The sequence below is a fragment of the Malania oleifera genome, chromosome 8 (genome assembly GCF_029873635.1).
Source record: "Malania oleifera isolate guangnan ecotype guangnan chromosome 8, ASM2987363v1, whole genome shotgun sequence".
Classification (NCBI taxonomy): Eukaryota; Viridiplantae; Streptophyta; class Magnoliopsida; order Santalales; family Ximeniaceae; genus Malania; species Malania oleifera.
The window spans coordinates 103,745,219-103,761,350 of NC_080424.1; the positions used below are offsets into that span (position 1 = coordinate 103,745,219).

The 16,132-nt window shown below is 36.8% G+C and overlaps 1 protein-coding gene across 4 annotated transcripts in view; it reads right to left on the minus strand.

Moving 5' to 3' along the window:
* The window catches only part of LOC131161451 (kinesin-like protein KIN-6), a 49,072-nt gene that overhangs the window by 18,497 nt on the left and 14,443 nt on the right, over positions 1 to 16,132 (minus strand). For all 4 annotated transcript variants that reach the window (XM_058117203.1, XM_058117201.1, XM_058117202.1 and 1 more), the window contains exons 3-5: positions 5,996 to 6,119; positions 5,806 to 5,900; positions 5,389 to 5,521 (exon numbers count right to left, since the gene is read on the minus strand). In XM_058117203.1, coding sequence (XP_057973186.1) covers positions 5,389 to 5,521; positions 5,806 to 5,900; positions 5,996 to 6,119 — 352 coding nt within the window. The remainder of the gene's footprint in view (positions 1 to 5,388; positions 5,522 to 5,805; positions 5,901 to 5,995; positions 6,120 to 16,132) is intronic.

A 16,132-nucleotide genomic window follows, 5' to 3' on the forward strand; every position in this document is an offset into this window, starting at 1 on the left:
ATTCTCAAGTTCCTTGCTGTCATTACCTGTCAAAATAATATCGTCAACATAGACAATTAGAATAGCAACCTTCCCTTCATTTGAGTGCTTATAGAACATGGTGTGATCAGCTTGACCTTGGCTGTAACTGTGACCCTACCCAAAGTGTTCAAACCAAGCTCTCGGAGATTGTTTGAGCCCATACAATACAACAACAACAACAACAAAACCATGCCCTAAGTCCCGCTAGGTGGGGTCGGCTATATGAATCTTTTTCCGTCAATTTATGCGATTATGGACCATTTATTTTGACAGATTCAGGGATATTAAATCCTTACTCACTATCTGCTTCCAAACTATTTTAGGTCTACCCCTGCCCCTTTTACTGCCTCCCATAGTAACTAACTCACTCGTCCTCACTAGTGCACTATGTGGCCTACGTTACAAGAGTTCATACCATCTGAGTCGTCCCTCCCTTATCTTATCTTTTATAGGAGCTACACCTAAATTACCGCGAATATGTTCACTCCTTAATTTATCTTTCAATGTTTTACCACTCATCCATCTAAGCATTCTCCCTCTGCCAAGATTACCTTCAAAACCTGGTGGTAATTCCATAAACACTTCATCCTCTAGATCCTCCATTTAAAAAAGCATTCTTTACATCCAACTGGTGTAAAGGCCAGTTAGAATGTACAGCTAAGAAGAGTAACACTTGGATTGAGTTTATCTCGGCCACTAGAGCAAAAGTTTCTTGATAGTCAATTTCGTATGTTTGTGTAAACCCTTTTGCAATACGACTCGCTTTATATCTCTCTATATTGCCATCAACCATGCATTTAACTGTAAACACCCACTTGCAACCTATAGTTTTCTTTTCCTTTGGTAAATCAACAATTTCCCAAGTACTATTGTTCTGTAGTGCATTCATCTCTTCAAGAATTGCTAACTTCCAATCCCGATGATCCATAGCTTCTTGAATGGTCCTTGGAACAAAGAGGTGAGAAATGTTGGATGTAAAGGCCTTATGATTATGAGAGAGTCTATGGTATGATAAATATTTGGCAACAGGGTGTGTGGTACAGGTTCTAACTCCTTTCCTAATGGCTATAGGTACATCAAGGTCAGTAGATTGGTCAACTAGAAGCATAGTAGAAGGATTACCCAGGATTTCTAAATGACCAATTTTTGGAGGTGATGATTAATTCTGCTCCGAAATTGTGGGATGATCCTTAGTACTAGAACGACACCTACCTTTAGTATAAACACAAAGCACATAAGAGGGATTTTTTTGAAGCAATTCTCCCCCTGTTTGCAATTCCCTTATGCTTCGTACAGTCATATTATGATTTCCATTTTTTTTCACTATTTAAAATTTCAATTCCTTGAATGTTTTGTAGAGGGATGTGAAAACATTAGGCATTGGCATAGGAGTTTGCCAAAACTGATCTTCACTACTCTCTTTCTCCCCTCAAAGATAAGTTTGGAAGCAAGATTGGTTTTCAACAAAAACAACATCCATACTGATGTGAATTTTTTTTTGTTTTTAGATTCAAAAATCTGTACACTCTCTTATTGGGAGCATATCCAAGAAACACACATTTTTCAGCCCTAGGAACAAGTTTAGATCTAAGATGAGTTGGGAGATCAATTTGGTTTTATGCCTGGGAGATCTACCACAAAAGCTACATATCTTTTAAGAAGATTAATGGAAAAGTTTAGGGAAAAGAAGAGGGACCAAGAGAAAGCATATGATAGGTAGGATACCTGGGGAAGTTCTACGGTGGGTTTTAGAAAAAAAGGGCGTATTAGTAGGTATACTAATGTCATTAAGGATATGTACGATGGAGTAATGACTAGTGTAAGTACTATAGATGGAGAAACTAGAGAATTTCCAATCACCATAGGTGTACATCAAGGATCTGCTTTGAGCCCTTATCTTTTTACTTTAGTGATGGACCAACTAACTAAGAGTATTCAAAAGGAGATTCCATAGTGTATGTTGTTTGCAGATGATATTGTATTAATTGATGAAACTTAGAAACTTTGGAATCTAGAGGCTTTGGGATAAGTAGAAATAAGACAGAATATATGAAATGTAATTTTAGTAATAGTAGTAATTTTAGTAATTTTAATAATTGTGGTCTGCCCCTTCCTCAAACGAGCTTTGTGCACTAGGCTGCCCTTTTTAGGAGGAATATTGGAGACAAAGTTAAACTAGATAATGAAGAAATAAATAGCACTTGTAGATTTCGATACCTTGGATCTATTATGCAAGCTAAAGGAGAAATTAAAGATGATGTAATGCATAAAGTTAAAGCAGGTTGGGTAAAATGGAGAAGTGCTTCAAGAGTGCTCTGTGATTGTAGAATACCCTTAAATTAAAAGGGAAGTTTTATAGGACAGCTATAAAACCAGTTATGCTATATGGATCGGAATGTTGGGCGACGAAGAAACATAATATCCAAAAAGTAAAAGTTGTCGAGATAAGAATGCTTAGATGGATGAGTAGTATAACATTGAAAGATAAATTAAGGAATGAACATATTCGCGGTAAGTTAGGTGTAGCTCCTATAAAAGATAAGATAAAGGAGGGGACAACTCAGATGGTACGGATACTTGCAACGTAGGCCACATAATGCGCCAGTGAGGAAAAGAGAGTTAGTTATTGTGGGGGCAATAGAATGGGTAGGGGTAGACCTAAAATAACTTGGGAGGAGATAGTGAATAAGGATTTAATATCCCTAAATCTGCCAAAAGAAATGGTCCATGATCGCATAAATTGACGGAAAATGATTCATATAGCGGACCCCACCTAGTGGGACTTAAGGTTTGGTTTTGTTGTTGTTGTTGTATGAATTGGAATATGAACAAAAACAGTGCATCCAAATACTTTTAGAGGCAAATCAGGAATTATCCTATTATTAGGAAAGGATTTTTTTAGGCGTGCCAAAGGAGTGATATACTGCACACGGGTAGGCTTTCTATTAATAAGGTAACAAGCAGTTAGAATAGCATCCCCCCACAAGAATTTTGGAATATGCACAGAAAACATTATAGCCCATGCAACCTCAAGTAAATGACGATCTTTTTCTTTCAACAATGCCATTTTGTTGTGGGGTGTGACGACACATGGATTGATGTTGAATCCCTCTTTCTTTCAAAAAATTTCCCAAAACTTGGTTGAAATATTCTGTACCTTTATCCATACAAAGTATGCTTATTTTTTTGTGAAATTGATTTTCGATCATACTATAAAAATTCTTGAATAATATTTCAACTTCAAATTTTCCATTCATCAAATATACCCACAAATCCGAGTATAATCATCTATAAAATTCAAAAACCATTTTTTTTCCGAATAAGATAGTAACCTTAGAGGGACCCCAAACATCACTATGAATCAAATAAAAAGGTTTGGATGCATGATAGCCTTTTGAATTATAAGGAACTCGATGACTTTTTGATAAATGACAAACGTCACAATGAAGAGAAGTACAATCCAAATTTTTAAACAAACTAGGCAACAAATATTTTAAATAAGAAAAACTAGGATCCCTAATCTAAGATGCCAAAGCATTATTTGATCACACACAAGGATTGAACTAGTACTACCACTCAAGCCCTGAGCTTGTTTATTGTTGAATAGGGTATTATCAAAATAATAAAGGCCATCGATCATCCTAGCACTGCCAATCATCGCCCCCAAGTTCTGGTCTTGAAATTCATAGTGAGAATCAAAGAATATGATACGATAGTTAGAATCACGAGATAATCTACTAACAGACAGAAGATTGCAAGTAAGTTTAGGAACATGAAGGACATATTTTAATTCTATTTTCCCAAAAATTCTAATTGAACCTACTCTTGCAATGGATGAAAGACTCCCATCTGCAATTTTAACCTTTTTATTACCCGGACAAGGATAATAAGATTGAAACAATTGAGATATACTAGCCATATGGTCGGAAACACCTGAATCAATAATCCATGGTGCAAAGTCTAAAGAACTGGAATAGGCACTCAGCATATTACCTATTTGGGCCAAGGAACCATGACAAGTACTGGATATCGGATTGGATTTCAGTAGCTGAAGAAGTTGATCCATTTGCTCTAAACTTAAAACATTGGTCTGGGGCTTCATTTGCTCTAGGAATCACTTGGTTGTTTCCCGTTCCAGGTTTGCTGCTCTTCCAATTTGCTGGTTTCCATGTAGTTTCCAACAGGTTTCTCAGGTATGGTGTGGCTTATTACAGTAGTCACACCATACTCGAGATTTTTGATTGGGATATGACCGCTGTACAGAGGCATTAGCAGCAGCCAAAACAGTAGGATTAGCAGCAACCAAAGCCAAGTTCTCCACTGTTCCAAACATAATGGAGGCTGAACAGGGTTAAGGCAATAAGGCCTAGGTTTTAGAGGCTATGACTGCCGAAAGGAAAAGAAAACCAGGCTTTGATACCATCTAGAAGTGGAGAAGGATTGAAATAGTATTTCTTATTATTTTAAAATAAGGTACAATTTGAATGTCTTATAGACTACAAGGACAATCTAAAAGGAAACAATAATAAAGGAAAGAATAACAAAAGGAAAGAATGACAATTGCTAACAAAACTCCTAGAATATCTCCTAAGAATATGTCCTAGAATATCTCCTAAGAATATTTACATAATTACAGAAATTTCTCCTCTAATCAAGGAGAGTTGACTGGATAAATTTGGAAACTTTCCAACAAAGCAGAAACAGGGTCATATTCATCAAAGAGCTGCAAATATAGCTATCGATACATCCACCTCTCTCCTTTATTGAAGGTCTCCATCAATTGCTCATACATACACACATATGCCAAATGAAATATATGGCTCTCCATTTTGCATGGATGAGCACACAGCCCTCAAAACTCTACAATTAAACCAAAAGGATGTCGTACCAAAGTGGAAGGTACAAAGAATTTTTTTTCTCAAAACTCTCCTCTCTGTGTTCGAGGTGCAGAGTTTAAGCCCTGCTGCTTTCACTGAGTACTCTCTTTCGGATCCTGGAAACAACTCTTAGAAATCTTTTTTTTCCTTTCGGAAGATCTCTCTAATTTTGCGGCCAGATCAACTTGGCTGACCCACCAGGTCTGGCTGGTTTAGGCCAGGTTGAACCATGTTGGCTGAATTGACCCCAAGCCAGCTAAATTATAGGTTTTACCCTGGACCTAAACCAGCCAAGCACTGGTTCTAATGGAACCCAGTCTGACCAGCATGTCCAATATTGGTTTTTAAAACCATGGTCTAGATGTCGTTTCAGTGCCCCAATCATGTATCTAGAATCATAAGAGAGAGAGAGAGAGAGAGAGAGAGAAATTTGACATTCACCAATCACAGGCTTTATGAACAAAATTCAGTAGAAAAAAAGACCAAAAACCTGGTTCCCTGTTCTCTTCTCTCTTTCTGCTCCAGCAAGGTCAACTATAGTTAAAACAGCTCTATTTGATTGAACATTTTCTCCATCAGTATTGTTGTGATTGTTGTGGATGTTTATGATGCACTGTGAGCGGCTGCAAGCATGTGAAGACCATAAAATGTTACATTGTTACCAATAATAAATGATTCTTTACAAGAAACCCCAAACTGCTAAAAGTTTAAGCATGTGCGCTGCATGTTCATGTGAGCACCATGCATTATAAAAGCAGCAAACACATCATCAAATAAAAGATTTCCTCAGAGATTGAGAGAGAAATCCAGCATCAACTTGCTCCTCCCCAGACCCCCTCATTCAAATAATAACTTACATTCTAATTAATTACATGGTAGCAGGAATACTGAATCTAATGTCGCAAACCTTGACTGGCTGTTTGAATTTGTCATGGCAGTAGTACGTTTTAGCATTCCCTGTGCTATTAGTGACTCAGCGTGTGCAATATCAGATATGATGATCTGCAAACAAGTATCATGTAAATATGAATCTTTGTTTTCATTCAATGTAGACACACACACATGAGGAGCAGTCTAATATAAATATCAGCATCAACCTCTTGAAGACCTTTTATTGCTGACTGTTGCATATGTAAATCAGCACCTTCTGGAGATAAATCCAACAGCCTTTCTCCCTTTCCTCCTTCAGAATATATTTCAAACATCGATATACAGAATGACCTGCAAGAGTATTGAAGTAAAACAAAAAATGAGCGCTCAAGCTTCTGGCTATCAGTCTGACTACCCTTCATTTTAGTTAAAACAAAGACTTGAGAAAGAGAGGGGGAAAAAAAGTGAATCCATGAATCCAAAAGAACTGTTACTGGTTATTTAGTCATTTAGCATTATTATCATGTGTTAACAGTTTTGCTAGTTATAAAAGTGTGTTAGTAAGGGTATTATGGTCATTCCAGTTGTACTTGACATATGTTATAAATAGAGGGAGAGGCCAATCATTGAGTTTAAGTCTTCCATTTCACCCAATTATTCAACATGGTATAGAGCAAGATTCTGAGACCAAAACCCTAATTGTCACAGCCACCATCAAATGGAAGCCCAAAACCCTAAATCTGCTGCATGTCTACCATTGTAGAAGAATTTCCAGCAGCACTATAGCCCTAAAAAAAAAAAAGGCCAGCAGCTGCGGGAAACCAGAGAAGTTGCAGGAAAATTCCAGGGCGACACTGCCAATTCAGGAACGCAAGATATACAGATTTTTGCAAAAACAACACCATAGTCACCCACAGACACTGCCGATCTGCCCATACTGAAATATCATCTCCAGCAACTTCCTCATGCACCCTCATGCGCCAGTCGAAAGCTGCCAGGGCAGACCTCACACGCCGGCCAGTGAAGCATATTTCAGGCATGTTCCTGACCTGAATTCTTCCAGCAGGGCTCAAATCCCCCTATAAACATGTTATTGAAGTTCGTGATGTTCTTTGTCCAAAGATCTTACCTTTTCTAGTTGCTCATTTACGACATCCGAGAAATGGTTGTTTGGTGCTCCTTGAAGTTGTTTGTCAATGTTTATTGAGCCTGAAAGTGGGATTTGCAGTGTTTTTTTATCAGTACGTTGTGGGGCTGTGGCTTGCATCAGTTGTTGAAGTTTGTTTATATTGGGATTGAGTTGGTGAATTTGAAAAACATGGTGCCCGCTGTGTGTTTTTGATTTTGTACTCTATCGAGGTTGTATTTGTGTAGGGATGGAGTTCCCAAATTCCAAAAGTGTGTCTCCCTCGTCAGTTGCTTGTTTGAGTGAACAGCATGCTACAGCTATTTCAGAGGAAGAGTATTTAAAGTGCCTGCAGTATCAGGCATCCCAACAAGCATCTCATCACATTGCATCTTTTGCTCAGAAAAGTAACCATACCGTCTGTATGTCATCCAGTATCTCTCCCACTAGTCCCTGGGTTATTGACTCTGCTACTACTGACCATATGACAGGTGTCCCAAACTTCTTTTCTACTCGCCAGTGTTCTACAAATCTACCTGCAGTTACCATTGTTGATGGGTCCACTATTGCTGCTAATGGAATAAGAATAGTAAATCATACTCCCTCCATCCTTCTTTCTTCTACTCTCTACATTCCTAAATCTCCTTTTAATCTTATGTCTGTTAGTAAAATTGCAAAGTCATTAAACTGCTCTGTAACCTTCTTTCCTAATTCTGTTTGTATTCAAGATCTGAAGACGAGGAAGATGATTGGCACAGGATGTGAGGCTGATGGACTTTACTAACTTTGAGTCGCTCTTTTCTCCTACTGCCTATAGTGTTGCTGTCACACCTGTCACCTTGGTCATCCATCATTGGACAAGTTAAAACAGCTAGTTCCTACTTTGAGTTCCATGTCTACCCTCGAGTGTGTCTTGTCAATTAGAAAAGCATCATCATGTTCCCTTTGCCTCCTGAGCCAATAAAAGAGTTGTTAGCCCTTTTATGTGAGTCCATTTTGATGTTTGGGGTCCTAGTTGTGTCATATCAAAGTTAAGGATTCGATACTTTGTCACTTTTGTTGATGGCTATTCCAAATGACTTGGTTGTATTTGATGAAAGATCACTTTGAGTTGTTTAACACCTTTTGTGCCTTTTGTTCTCAAATGAGAACTGCAACGACCCCAAAAATATATACATGAGTTGAGTAGGCTACTAGAATATAAAATAATATACATACATACATACATACATATATATATATATATATATGTGTGTGTGTGTGTGTGTTTGTGTGTGTGTGTGTGATGGAGGGTATACATATATACAACAACAACAACAAAACGAAGCCTTAATTCCCACTAGGTGGGGTTAGCTATATGAATCCTTTTCCCCCAATTTATGCGATCATGGACTATTTCTTTTGACAGATTCAAGGATATTAAATCCCTACTCACTATCTCCTCCCAAGTTATTTTAGGTCTACCCCTACCCCTTCTACTGCACCCCACAGTAACTAACTCACTCTTCCTCACTGGTGCACTATGTGGCCTACGTTGCAAGTGTCCATACCATATGAGTCGTCCCTCCCTTATCTTATCTTCTATAAGAGCTACACCTAACTTATTGCAAATATATTCATTCCTTAATTTATCTTTCAATGTCCTACCAATCATCCATCTAAGCATTCTCATCTCGGAAACTTTTACTTTTTGGATATTATGTTTCTTCGTCACCCAACATTCCGATCCATATAGCATAAATGGTCTTATAGTTGGTCTTACAGCTGTCCTATAAAACTCCCCTTTTAATTTTAAGGGTATCCTACGATCACAGAGCACACTTGAACCACTTCTCCATTTTACCCAACCTGCTTTAACTCTATGCATTACATCATCTTCAATTTCTCTTTCAGCTTGCATAATAGATCCAAGGTATCGAAATCTACAAGTGCTATTTATTTCTTCATCATCAAGTTTAACTTTGTCTCCAATATTCCTCCTATCATTACTAAAATTACATTTCATATATTCTGTCTTATTTCTACTTATCCTAAAGCCTCTAGATTTCAAAACTTCTTTCCATAATTCTAACTCAGCTTCTACTCCGTCCCTAGTTTCATCAATTAATACAATATCATTTGCAAACAACATACATCATGAAACCACCTTTTGAAAACTCTTAGTCAGTTGGTCCATCACTAGAGCAAAAAGACAAGGACTCAAAGCAGATCCTTGAGTAATATAATATATATATATATATATATATGATGATGGGGGGTGTCAGATACACCCCCCTTGCAATTGAATTCCCCCCTCCCCTCTATAATGTCTCCCCCCCCCCCCCCCAGAACCTTGCAATTGAATTCCCCCCTCCCCTCTATAATGTCTCCCCCCCCCCCCCCAGATCCACTCCCGCACATCTCTCTTTCTTTCCCCCCATACAATCCCACACATCTCTCCTTCTTCCCCCCCTTGCATGCAACCCACGTAACCCCTTGCAAAATTCCCCCCCCCCCCCCCCCAATTGTCTATAAATACGAGAACTTCCCAAATTCATTTTCATAGAAAATTTTCAAAAAGTGAAGGAAAGGTGAGAGAAAGATTTTGTGGTGGAAGAAGAATTTTTATACACTTAAAATTCTCACTCTCCCACTCTTTCAAGTCTCATTTTCAAATATAAAAAAATTCATCTTTGAACGTTTTAAAGGAATAGATTAGTGTAAGTAAGTTTGATTATGTTAGATTTTTATAAAATATATCCGAGTTTAATTGAGTTCGATTATGTTAGATTTTTGTTATAAAACATACCTGAGTTTATTTTTGTATAGGAATATTTTAATTCTCTTGGAAAATTTGCAGCATTATAATATTCTATTCAAAATAAATATTTTTAGCATGCAGATCGCGTGGCATGAGCTTATTTTTATTTAAGTACGTTACATGTTTTACGATACAAATGAAATTTTCATGATGCTATTTTTATTGCATAAATTATAATGGTATGCTTATGGCTCAGAGATTACAAGGTTACAGATACTCGGTATCGTAGCTTACAGTTTACAGTTTACAGAGTAATTTTATAGAGCAGTGGATTTCTCCTACGTGCACACGTTCCGAACTAGGACTTAATAGGGAAAATCTCACTTACAATTAAAGTTACAGTTTGATTTAGTTTAGTAGGCCAGCCAACTAAGTTTAGTCTTCAAACCACACAACCTAGTCATGGGGGTAAACATAACTTACAATTAACAAGTCTAAGGGAGGTTTATACAGAATAAGTATATATATATATATATATATATATCTGTGTGTGTGTGTGTGTGTGTGTGAACAGGGCCACCTTTAGAAGGCCTAAGTGATGATTCACAATATATACATACATATATTTATATATATGAACAGGGTCACATTTAGAAGGCCTAAATGATGATTTACATGAAAAGCATAAAGTAAAGTATATATATATATATATATATATATATATATACACAAGTATTATGATTACAGTTTACAGTTACAATTTACAGAAGATTTATATATGGTTTTTCAAATGAAGTTTTAAAAGTTCTAGTATTAAAAGTTTACTGGTATGAAATTATGGCACAAATGAAGCTCATCTTAGCCACACACTGATATAATCTCACTTACTTACTAAGCGTCGTCTCACCCAATTATTTTTCTACCTTACAGATAGCTTTGAGAAGCATATTGGAACTCAGGCTAAGAGAGCTCACGGGCAGGATTAGAGAAAGAGACGGTTGTTTTAATAAGTACTAGCATAGTACCAGTTAGAGATGTGATTAGGTGTTATGTTTTGGAAGTTTAAAAGTTTGTTAATTCTGATATTAAAGAAACTCCTGTAAATACAGTTATCTAGTACTCTGGTATGAAAGTATTTGAGATTTTATTTACTTCTGCTATTTATATTCATTACGTCACTTATAGAATACTTATGGAAAGTTGCACCATAGACCCTACTGGGTTTGGGGTTGTGAAAGCTTGGTATTAGAGCCAAGGATTATAGGTTCTGTATACTTTAGGAAATAATTTTTTACCAGAGTATAGGTATGAATCATGATTAGGGTAGAAATGGGTACACTAGGATAATTTTAACCTATTATTTTGTTACGCTATAACAATAAATTTATGATTCTAAAATAACTTTGGTCATTTTCTTCATAATGGATCCCATAGATAGCCACGTAAATATTGAAGAAAACGAGAATAATATGGGGACTTTCAACAGAGAAGACATCAATGCTATTACGGTGTTACATGAGGTAGCCTAGCAAGTCATGGCAGAGATTTTGCAGAGCGCCAGGGGACGGAGCTGTCCACCCACTGACGACGGTTGTACTGTTGAGTAGTTCAATTGCATGAACCCTCCGACCTTTGAAGGAAAAGCTTATCCAATCACTGCAGAAAATTGGATCCAAGAAATGGAGGAGTTATTGCAAGTCCTTCGCTACACGGACGAGCAGAAGGTGTTATATTCCGCCTTTAAAATGACTAGTGAAGTCAAACGTTGGTGAAATGCAAGAAAACTTCTCCTAGAAAAGAAACCAAGTCCAGCAACCCTTATGTGGGAACGCTTCAAGGAAATTTTCTTTGAACGATATTTCCCCACATCCACTAGAGATGCAAAAACCAAGAAAAATTTACAACCTTAACACAAGGAAATATGACCGTTCAACAATATGTAGCAAAATTTATTGAGTTATCCCAATTTGCCTTATATTTAATTTTTGATGAATCAAAGAAAGCTCGAAAGTTTGAGGAAGGCTTGAGCCCAAGGATATATAAATAGGTGGTAGTATTCCAAGTTAAGGACTTCTCCGACTTAGTAGACAAAGCAACTGTCGTTGAGAAAAGTCTACAAAGGAGTGCGGAGATATACAACCAAAGAAAGAGGCCCATGCCTCAAGGATTTCACTCTGGTAAAAGTCAAGGCTCTTGGAAGAAGAACAATAATAATTTGGACCAGAGGCAAGCAATGGGAAATCCAAACAATCCACAAGGCACCCCTTATCCAAAATGCAATAAAATGCATAGGGATGAGTGTCGTGTCGGATTAAATGTCAGCAATCGATGTGGTAAGACCGGCCACTATGCACGAGAGTGTCGTACGTTGCTAAATAGCGCTCCCAAACCTAATGAAAATAAAAGAAGTAGCCAGGCGCCTAGAAGAAACACTCAACAGAACACCGCTCAAGCGTGTGTCTATGCTCTTACTCCATGAGATGCAGAAAATGCTAACGATGTGGTGACAAGTAATATTTCCATATTCTCTAAGAAAGTAGTAGTATTATTTGATTCTGGAGCCACACATTCCTTTATCTATGGCTTATGTTAAAATGTGTGGAGTTGGGACCCAACCATTAATTACAGAGTTGTTTGTGGTTACACCAACAGGGACCTTGGTAGTATGTAAAAAGATGGTTAAGGGTTACCCAATTTGTATTAAGGGTTACCTGCGAATTTAGTAGTATTCAATATGTATGGGTTCGATGTAATTCTAGGTATGGACTGGCTAGCTTCTAGCTACGCTAGTATAGATTGTTACAATAAAGAGGTGGTGTTCAAACCTCCTAAAGAGCAAAATTACAAGTTCGTGGGATCCCGTGTGCGCTCTTCACTGCTAATTTTGTCAACCATTCTAGCAAAGAGGCTACTCTTGGGAGGATGTCAGGGGTACCTAACATGCGTGATAGAAGCACCAAAGGAAGCATTAAATTTTGAGGATATCCCAATAATTAGGGAATTCTCGGATGTATTTCCTGAGGATTTACCTAGGTTAACCCCTGATCGCGAAATCGAGTTCACTATCGACCTACTTCCAAGAACGGCACTAATATCTAAAGCTCCATACAGAATGGCACCAACAGAATTGAAAGAATTGAATGAGCAGTCACAGAAGTTGCTAGACAAAGGTTTCATTAGACCTAGTGTGTCACCAAAGGGAGAACCAATTCTATTTGTTAAATATAAGAATGGGTCAATGAGGATATGCATTGATTATCGGGAGATAAACAAGGTGACGATTAAGAACAAGTACCCACTACCTCGCATAGATGACTTATTTGATCAACTCCAAGGAACACAAGTCTTTTCTAAGATCAATCTTCGATCAAGGTACCATCAGTTGAAAATCAAGTCAGAAGATGCTCCAAAGACCGCATTTAGAACTAGATATGGTCATTACAAATTCTTAGTCATCCCATTCGGATGGACTAATGCCCCCGTTGTATTTGGGGACCTTATGAACAGGGTCTTTCATGAATATCTAAACCAACTCGTTGTGATCTTTATTGATGATATCTTGATTTATTCAAAGAGTCCAGAGGAACATGAGAACCATTTGAGGCTAGTACTCCAAATTCTAAGAGAAGAAACTTTATGCCAAACTTAAGAAATGTGAGTTCTAGCTGGAGAGAATTGCATTCTTAGGACACGTGGTAGCCAAAGATAGCATTTCTATGGATCCAAGTAAGGTAGAGGCAGTAGTAAATTGGGTGAGACAGAAGAATATTCACGAAATCAAGAGTTTCTTAGGTCTTGCCAGATATTATCGCCGATTTGTAGAAGGATTCTCCAAAATATCAATCCCACTGACGATGTTGACAAGAAAGAATGTTAAGTTTGATTTGACTGATGAATGTGAGACAAGCTTTCAAAAATTAAAGCAACAGCTCATCACCGCACCAGTGCTGATAATTCCATCAGGAGGAGGTGATTTTGTAATCTACAGTGACGCATTTCAGAAAGGGCTCGAGTGCGTGCTAATGCAACATGGAATGGTCATTACATATGTTTCTCAACAACTCAAGGAATACTCAAAGAATACTACACACGATTAGGAACTAGCAACAGTGGTGTTTGCGCTAAATATCTATGTAATAACCCGGAAAAAAAATTGATTAAAAATAATTAATTAATTAAACATTATTAAATTAATTAATTAAATTAACAAGTAAAATGAATAGTATGATAAGAAAAATATATATATTGAAATAAGATATATATATATATAGGTAAGTTATTGTAATATATATATATATATATAAAATATATATATAAGTTAAAGTTTAAATATATATATAGGTATATAGTTGGTTATTATATAAAGTAAGTTAAAAGGAACTTCCTGAAGTAAGCTTTAGGAAGAAATATGAGAGCTTCTGCGCTTTCATCCACTCTCTCCTTCTCTCTCTGTCGCTCGCCTCTCCGTCTCCGTCTCTCTCTCTCTCTTTAACTTTGTCGGCCTAACGAGCGCCGATCGGAAAACGGAAGGTACCGTTGGGTTCCTAACTCCGCCACCGAAATTTCTACTGGAGCGGATTTGTTGTGGGAGCAACATAGGAACCATTCCTAGGGTAAGGTAATATTTCCCTAATTTCTCAATTTCTCGTTAAATCTGCCGTTAAATCAACAATCAGGCACCACTACGAGGTCCTAGTCGTGATCATCGTCATTTTGACGTGAGTAAATTTTCAATTGGGGTTTTCTAGGCCCCACTCCAAAGCGAGAGTGGGATTTGGAAAATTTGATAAATTTGCTATATTTAAAGGTATAATTATTTATGTAGAATTTATGAGCCTAGGAAATGTTAAAATAATATTTTATTTAGGGTTAATTAAATGGAATTAGGATTTTTGATTCAGGATCCGGGTGAGCGTCGCATGTATTTTTCGGGATTCCTGTTGGCTTAATTCAAGAAATCAGGTTAGGGGAAAAATATATATTAAACCAGAATTTTTATGAATTTAATGGAAAATAAATTTTATTATATATACGTGTATATGTTTCGGTATGAGTTTAAAATGCTAACCGTTTAAATTATGTTTTTCCGAGTTTAGGGTTGTTTATTAAATACGTATATGCGAAAATGAACTGATGAAAGTGGAAAATATTTTCAAGATAATTATGTAAGAAATGAAAGGTATTTTCGGTATATAAACGTTAAATGTTGGTTGGCTTATTTTACAGGCAATGTATGAATTTTATTGCTAAATTGTGTGACATGAATAAATATAAATTCTGTGCAAATATATGTTAAATGTATGAGATGCAAGTTAAGTAATGCATTGAGAATGAAATATGATATAAACTATGCTACTTGTGTGTGTTAATGCAACCATGTAAACAGCTAAAAGATTATGGGTAAAACAGCTGAAAGATGTTGGGTAAAACAGCTTAAAGACGCAGCTGAAAAATGCTCGGTAAATCAGCAGAAAGATGCTGAGTAAAACAACAGAAAGATGCTAGGTAAAACAACTAAAAGATGCTGGGTATGTAATGAAATGAAATGAAAATGGAAATGAATGAAACGAAAATAAAATATGAAATGTGAACAATGTAAAATGAGAAAGAATCACTTAAAGTAAAATGAAATGAAATGTTAAAGTTATGAATATGAACATATGTGAATGGTTGAATAATGACAGAAAGAACAATGTATTATGATACTAGAAGCATCTATGCTTGTAGAACATGTTACGATTGGGCGGGGCACACTCTTCGCCTGAGGGCTTGCTGAGAAAGGCGAGTGCGCTAGTAACTTCAAATGTAGCAGTAGTTGCATAATGTACTAGGGTGGAGGGAACCTACTTGTATGGGAGGGTAGATTTCCCTATCCTTGGGGCCTTCGCTAGTAAACCTTTGTTTGAACTGTGTGAGTACGAGATCAATTTAATACTTGAGGGCTTACTGAGTAAGGTGGGTGCCCCGGTGTGCTTTAATTGTGACCTTCAGGTTGCCTAAGTATCAGAGTAGAAGGGTGTTACTTGTATGGGCAGGTAATCACCCCTATCCTTGGGTAATCTCGTGGGTTAAATTTTTTGCATGTGATTGATTAGGTTCAGAGAATGATTTTAGAAATTGTGTTAACAATTTCCAAATGTTAAATATTATGTTGTTATATAAACTCATGTTAGTCACACACTGTTTTAATATATTATTTCTTCCCTTACTGAGATGTGTCTCACCCGAATATGAATTTATCTTTTTCAGGATTCCCTCGAGATCGAGCTTAGAGAGCTTGAGGTTTTATAACATTTTTGGGAAAATAGAAAGAGAAAATGGTATATTTTTATGTTAATTTTGAGATGTATATTTTATGTTTTATGTTTTATGTATTGAAGTTTTCAAGTAGATGAATAGTTGTGAATACTGGTATTTGTGGATAATATTTTGGAGACATGTATATATGTGAGTACAGGTGGTGAATAATTAATTTGGAATATGGTTAGGAATAGTAAA